The 6,724-nt window shown below is 48.1% G+C and overlaps 1 protein-coding gene across 1 annotated transcript; it reads left to right on the top strand.

Moving 5' to 3' along the window:
- Nucleotides 1-328: 328 nt before the first annotated feature.
- LOC123953013 (procathepsin L-like) lies at nt 329-4,877 on the top strand. The gene is made up of 8 exons (XM_046022879.1): nt 329-452; nt 842-977; nt 1,269-1,391; nt 1,493-1,639; nt 1,801-2,025; nt 2,651-2,813; nt 3,489-3,606; nt 4,529-4,877. The coding sequence occupies exons 2-8, from the start codon at nt 852-854 to the stop codon at nt 4,626-4,628; spliced, it is 1,002 nt and encodes a 333-aa protein (XP_045878835.1). The 5' UTR covers nt 329-452; nt 842-851; the 3' UTR covers nt 4,629-4,877.
- The last annotated feature ends 1,847 nt before the right edge of the window (nt 4,878-6,724 follow it).

Below are 6,724 nucleotides of genomic sequence, written 5' to 3'. Positions count from 1 at the left end.
TTCTCAGCCCGCGGGGAGATTTTAAGCAGACTCTAGGACTGGAGGATAGGCAGGGTCATGCTGGAAACCCACTTGGGGCTCCCTGTGGGCCTCTTTTCGTGAACCACTTGCCAACACATAAATTCGTGCCGATTAGTTGATCCGGGTCCCTGGGGAGGGACTGGATTCCCTTCTCAGTCCGGTCCCTGGTTCCCCGGGCTCACCTCCCCCAGGTCCCCCGAGGCAGGCTTGCCCAGCTTGTCCCAGCCTCGCGGAGCTCCCCGGAGCAGAGGCCCCGCCCACAGGCTGACTCAGCCTCTCGCAGCCTGAACAGGCGTTGGGGGCGGGGCTGACCTGGCTGGATCCCGGCCCTAAAAGCTTGGCTTCACCCCACTGCCGGGCCTTCTGGAACTCAGGACACGCATCTGTGATCGAGACTGCGCAGCTGCACTGGCTGGCGCCACTGGCCACAGGTGGTCTTCTCGTGCCGAACCTGAGCAGGGGTCTCCCGCGCGGCTGCCTGCCTTGGCAGCGGGGGTTCGGGGCTCCCAGGAGGCGCTGGCCATGGATTTGACCCTTGCGGACAAGGCAGCCTGATTCCCCTGACGCCTCGCTGTCAGGGCCCGCCCCTCCCTGTGCTGAGACGCAAGTTCCCTGGAAGTGGCAGGCGGGTCACAGGGCGGCAGACCCCTGCCCATTCCACACCCGCGGCCTTCCTCCACAGCCCTGTGGAAGCACTTGGGAGGATGGAGTGCGTGTTTGTACTCCACCTTAGTGGCCTTAAAGGCCTTATCTCAGAAGGAAGGAGGATGGCTTTTTAGATGGTTTGGTCTAATCAGAAACTCACTTCTTTTCTTCCTAGGTTTTGAAACATGCATCCTTCTCTCTTCCTGGCTGCGCTTTGCCTGGGAATAGCCTCAGCTGCTCCAAAACTCTATCAGAGCTTAGATGCACGCTGGTCCCAGTGGAAGGCGGCACACGGGAAACTGTATGAGGAGGTTGGTAACATCTGACTGTCCACTGAGACCCCAGGGAATGTTCTATGCTGGTGGGAGTTCACAGCGGGGAGTAGCTTCTGGAGGCCGCTGGTGCCCAGGCAGGAAGCAGGGCACCCTGTGTGCACAGGATGGGGACAGATGTCCTGCTGTGTGGTTGCTGGAGGGCAGCTCCCGGAGCATCAGACCAGCCCCTGTCAAGGTCTCTGCTCCCCTCTGTGAGCACATCCACTTGGTGCAGGTGAGCTGGTTTTAAATGTAAATAAAGATGATAGTTCATTTGTTTTTCTGCAGAATGAAGAAGGATGGAGGAGAACAGTGTGGGAGAAGAATCTGAAAGTGATTAAACAGCACAACCAGGAGTACAGCCAAGGGAAACACAGCTTCACGATGGCAATGAATGCCTTTGGTGACCTGGTGAGTGTGGCCTGGGTTGCTGAATGTTCTGTGCATCCCTTCCTCGGTGTTTTGCCAAAAACTCTGCTGCTTGTCAACATTCTATTTCCTTTTCCTTGAAGACCAATGAAGAATTCAAGCAGGTGATGAATGGCCTTAAAAGCCAGAAGCGCAAGGAGGGGAACGTGTTCCAAGCACCTCCCTTTGCTGAGACCCCCTCATCTGTGGACTGGAGAGAGAAAGGCTACGTGACCCCCGTGAAGAATCAGGTGGGACAGTCCTCCGCAGGTGAAAGGAATTGGTGTCCTTGCTGTGGTCGGCTGAGAAGTGTGCAGCTCATGATGTTTTAAAAGAGTTTCTGGATCGGTGGACTGCTGTCAAATCTTGGTGTTTGTTTTGTAGACTGAGAATTTTTAAAATTTGGTTTCAGGGTCTGTGTGGGTCTTGTTGGGCTTTTAGTGCAACTGGAGCCCTCGAAGGACAGATGTTCCGGAAAACCGGCAGACTGGTGTCACTGAGCGAGCAGAACCTGGTGGACTGCTCTCAGGCGGAAGGCAACGAGGGCTGCAACGGTGGCCTGATGGATTACGCCTTCCAGTATGTGAAGGACAACGGAGGCCTGGACTCTGAGGAATCTTATCCGTATTGTGCACGGGTAAGTAGGGCTCCTTACCTGTCATTCCAGCTCTGCTTTCTAGCGTTGAACACATTCAGAGAAAATAGATACCACATTTCATACTCACCGTTTATGTTATAGACTCTACAGCAGCAACTTTCAGAACTGTCATTAAACTGTATTAGCCGGGGGCGCCTGGGTGGCTCAATCGTTAAGGGTCTGCTTTTGGCTCAGGGTCCTGGGCTCAGCAGGAAGACTACTTTTCCCTCTCCCACTCCCCTTGCTCGTGTTCCCTCTCTCGCTGTCTCTCTCTCTGTCAAATAAATAAATAAAATCCTAAAAAAAAAGAAACTATATTCTCTGCCTTGATATTGACCATGCAACTCTTCCTATTTCTGTGTTTTGGGGCCATTTGATACCATTCTATATATAGGACAGATTTCTCCAGAATGAAAAGCTTCTTATGGCCAGGTAGACTGAGAGTGTCTCATGAAGTACACACCAGCTAATGTTTCTATTTCAAAACAGCCAATAGCGTTTCGTCTCCTAGGATGCTTCCTAACAAACTTGACTTGGGAAACATTGAGCTACGAACTGTCTTGAGCTCGTGTTCCCCAGGAGGTGGATGGTAGTGATCAAGTCTCTTCCCCTGTCCCTTTGAAAGGATGAATCCTGCAAATACAAGCCTGAGCAATCCGCCGCCAATGACACAGGCTTCGTGGACATCCATCCGGAGGAGGAGTCCCTTAAGCTGGCGGTTGCCACTGTGGGGCCCATCTCTGCTGCAATCGATGCAAGCCTGGGTACCTTCCAGTTCTATCATAAGGGTAAGCATCTGTTTATGTAGAAATTTAGGCAGAAAAATGGAAAAAGCACCATTACATACAATAACATTGACTGTGGTATGTAGAAGTCAATGTGGAATTTTGGAGGCTGGGGATTTAACAGAGCTATGTTTTTCTGCACATGTAATTTTTGTGCCCATTGTTTCCATCTGACATGATTTGACCCATATCCCCGTGGCTTCAAGTACATCATAAATATATTTAAATGGCTACATAATTCAACTGGTATACCTTAATTTACTTTCCTTTTTTTCTAACTGTTAGACCTTGAAACATTCCAAAGAATTTTACTACTGTTATTGAAACTGGCAAGAACCCCACGGCTCAAGTAATTCTGTGCTCTGGGTTGTGTTTCCTTAAGCTGACGTGCTCAAAGTCGAATCACAAGGTGTCAATGAGTGCTCGTCTATGTTTCTTGACAAAGTATTTACGAAAAAGATTGTGCCATTTTGTCTTTCTGCTGGTATTAGATGAAGGCCTAAATCCCTAGGCTAGCTAGAAATAAATCAGTAAATCAGTCTTATTTTTAAATCTTGCCTGGGGTTATGTCATTTAACTGAACTTTGAAATGCCTCCTGTTTGTTGTGGTTGATAGACTGGGTTACTATTACACGTTCCCAGAGATCGTCACCCCAGCCCTGAATCTCTCTTCTCCAGGCATTTACTATGATCCGGACTGCAGCAGTGAAGACTTGGATCATGGTATTCTGGTGGTGGGCTATGGCTCTCAAGGGGAAGACTCAGAGAAGCAAAAATACTGGATTGTCAAGAACAGGTATAAAAAGCCAAAAATAGGGGCAGCCCGCTGTTTGGTAGAGCATGTCTCTCTTGATCTCGAGGCCATGAGCTCAAGTCCCACGTTGGGGATAGTGTTTACTTAATAAAAAAAACTGTTTTAAAAATATAATGAATATACTATACATTTCTGTAAAAGAAAAAGACAAAACTAAGTGATCTGTAATGGAATAAGAAATAGACTTTTTTTAAAAAGCCAAAAATACTTATCTTTAAAGTTGAAAAGGGAATCCTTTTTGGAATCAGTGTTTGGAGGCAGGTCCCCCAACCCTTGAGCACACTTCTGAAATCCCAGAAGTGTTAACCCCATGTAGGGGAAACACAGGCGTATTCATGAGACAACCACAGTGAGGTTCTGTCTCAAGCTGGGGGGTCCTGTTAAAGTTTTGGTATGTATGTAAAGTTTTGCATTTCTAAATTGAAAATTTTTTTTAATTTCTCTTTTTTCATTGTTTAATTTTTTTAAAAAGATTTTATTTATTTATTTGACAGAGAGATAGAGAGCACAAGTAGGCAGAGAGGCAGGCAGAGGGAGAGGGAGAAGCAGGCTGCCTGCTGCGCAAGAAGCCCAGTGCCGGGCTCGATTCCAGAACCCTGGGATCATGACCTGTGCTGAAAGCAAACGCTTAGCTGACTGAATCACCCAGGTGCCCTCTTTATTTTAATTTCTGAAACACATCTGACCCTAAGCATTTTGGGGTCTCTCACTTTGCAGTCTGTGAAAGGCTTGGGAGTAGAATTATGAGCTGGGTTAGAACTCGAGCAGGAACAGGAATGGCCTTTCGGATTCTTCCTGAATCTGTCCTGGCCTCTGGTGCCCTGCTCAGTGTCGGGTGTGCTTGCTCATGAAGGGAAATGTGTCTGTTCCTCTGGAATAATTGGAAAACCCTGTCCTCTTCCAGCTGGGGCACAGACTGGGGCACACAGGGCTACATGCTGTTGGCCAAGGACCGGGACAACCACTGTGGAATAGCCACCGCAGCCAGCTTTCCCATCGTGTGAGATGAGAGCGTAAAGAAGACCTCGACTGGGGAGCCAATACACAGAAGAGGAATTTTCTCTTACAAGTGACCACACCTCATTGTATGGAATGAAACACTCAAGCCACTGGAGATCTAACCTGTAATCTGATTTTGTGATTTCTTTATTTGCTGCTTTGGACAGCTTTGTGTGGTTGACTTGTTTAATAGATTTTGAATTTTTATATCTTGTACTAATATGTAAAGTTAAATCTTTTAAAATAAAACCATTTCAAAGTAGAAGTGGGGGAAGTTTTTAATATAATTAACTTACAGACTCAGGGCTGTTAAATAACAAAAAAAACAAATTACAAGGATCTAATTGGCTTAATAAAGGATTTCTAAATCAGGCAGCTTCCCATATATCTAGCAGGAGAGAAGAACTCCAAGAGCTACCAAAAAAGAAAGGCCTGTACAGGTAGAGAGGGAGCAGAAAAAGGAAAGTATTAGCAAAGAATCTGTTAGCAAAGTCGTTGTCCTTCAGGGACCAGAAAGGGTCCCCTAGTATGTGTCCTGCTGCAGACCAGCATGTTCCCATTATCACCTGGTAAAGGCCATATTGTAGCAGGGAGGAGGTCGAAACTGCAGTTAACTTAGGCGTTAAGTCTTGGTTTATTAACTTGGGACTTTTACCTAAGAGATGCCGTGTTGGACCCATGGTTTTATTTTTGACAGGGCTCTAAAGACATAACCACATGTGCCTGTGGTCCATTAGGAGAATACTGGGTGGCCTCTGGTTCTTGTGGTTGTGACTATGCACATCTTATGACAGCTGCCCTTTGGCTGTGTCTGACCCAACCCTGGAATGAAGCAAAATGGATCAATGATCAACAGAGACAAAGGTACATTATCTTAACAAGGAAAAGACTTCACATTTTCAAAAAGTGAACATGCACAGATTTCATATAGTAGAGAAACGCATTAGAGATCAGGGTCATTGGACTCCAGATAGCTACAACCCAGTGGAGCTACAAGACGGATGTCCCAGAGCCCGCTGCGAGTGCCTCTTCCCCACCTGCTAGTGTGGGCAGATGAGGAAGGACCAGACACCGTGGACTGGTGTGTCTTGGGCCCAAAGGGCTGAGGGGTAAGGCCCCAGACATGAGTCCAGGTTTCAGCAACAGAGTTGGGGCCTCAGAGGTAGCAGACCGGTGAGGGCATCCAGAGTGCCCAGCTCTCTGATCGAACACTATCCTGGAGTTTGCTGGGAGATCCCTATGTACAAGTAATTAACAACTACAATCAGCCGACAGGATTTAAATAAAGATTTCTCTCAATAATGTGGGCAGGCATGTGGGTGTAGGAAGTTCTCCTCCACCCTCTTGGGATCTCTGGCCTGGCCCAAGAATTAAACAGACATAAGGTAGATTCACAGGAAAAAGTATACAAGTTTTATTGGGTTTTTATATGCGCCTGGAAGCCTTCATGAGAGAAGGAAGCCCCAAAGAAGTGACCAGAGCCAGAAGCGACTAGACTTCCAGACAAGATTCGACGCATTTGTAGAGGAATGACAAGACAAAGAGCAGCAAGTTGTGGGGAAGGACGAGGAGACACCTGTAGGGGCAGGAGGCAGAAGGAGTGGAAGGTGGGGGTTGTGTGGGAAGTGTGTTTGCACAGATGGCGATTCGGTGTGGACTCCAGGACTCTGGTGATCAGAACGTTCTCTTGCTGGCTCCTTTCTCAGGGGAGAGAACCCCTTTCTCGTGGGAAATGCTATGACGTGCTTTCGGAAGGGGGTTGTCAGAGAGCCCTTCCTGCTTCCCTCCTCTACTTCTCAAGTGCCCTCAGCTGAAAATAACCCGTATGCCCACATTGTACATTCTGGGGGAGCTTGTTCTGAACCCCTCCAGCCTCACCGATCAGTTGGCTGTCTTAGGGGCAAACCTGGGGTTTCCGGGGCAAGAAGGAACTCTGCCTCAAGGCTGTGGCATGAGGTGTGGGTCTGTGTGTCTATGTGTCTGTGTGTCTGTGTGGCAGAGGGGGCTTGAATCCTATTGGCTCTGTGTCTCCGGAGAATTCGGACTGATGCACAGACCATCTCAGAGACCCGCCCACCAACTCCCACTTTCGTGCATATCT

Source organism: Meles meles, chromosome 11 (assembly GCF_922984935.1).
Source record: "Meles meles chromosome 11, mMelMel3.1 paternal haplotype, whole genome shotgun sequence".
Lineage (NCBI taxonomy): Eukaryota > Metazoa > Chordata > Mammalia > Carnivora > Mustelidae > Meles > Meles meles.
This window is presented reverse-complemented; position numbering and strand designations above follow the sequence as displayed.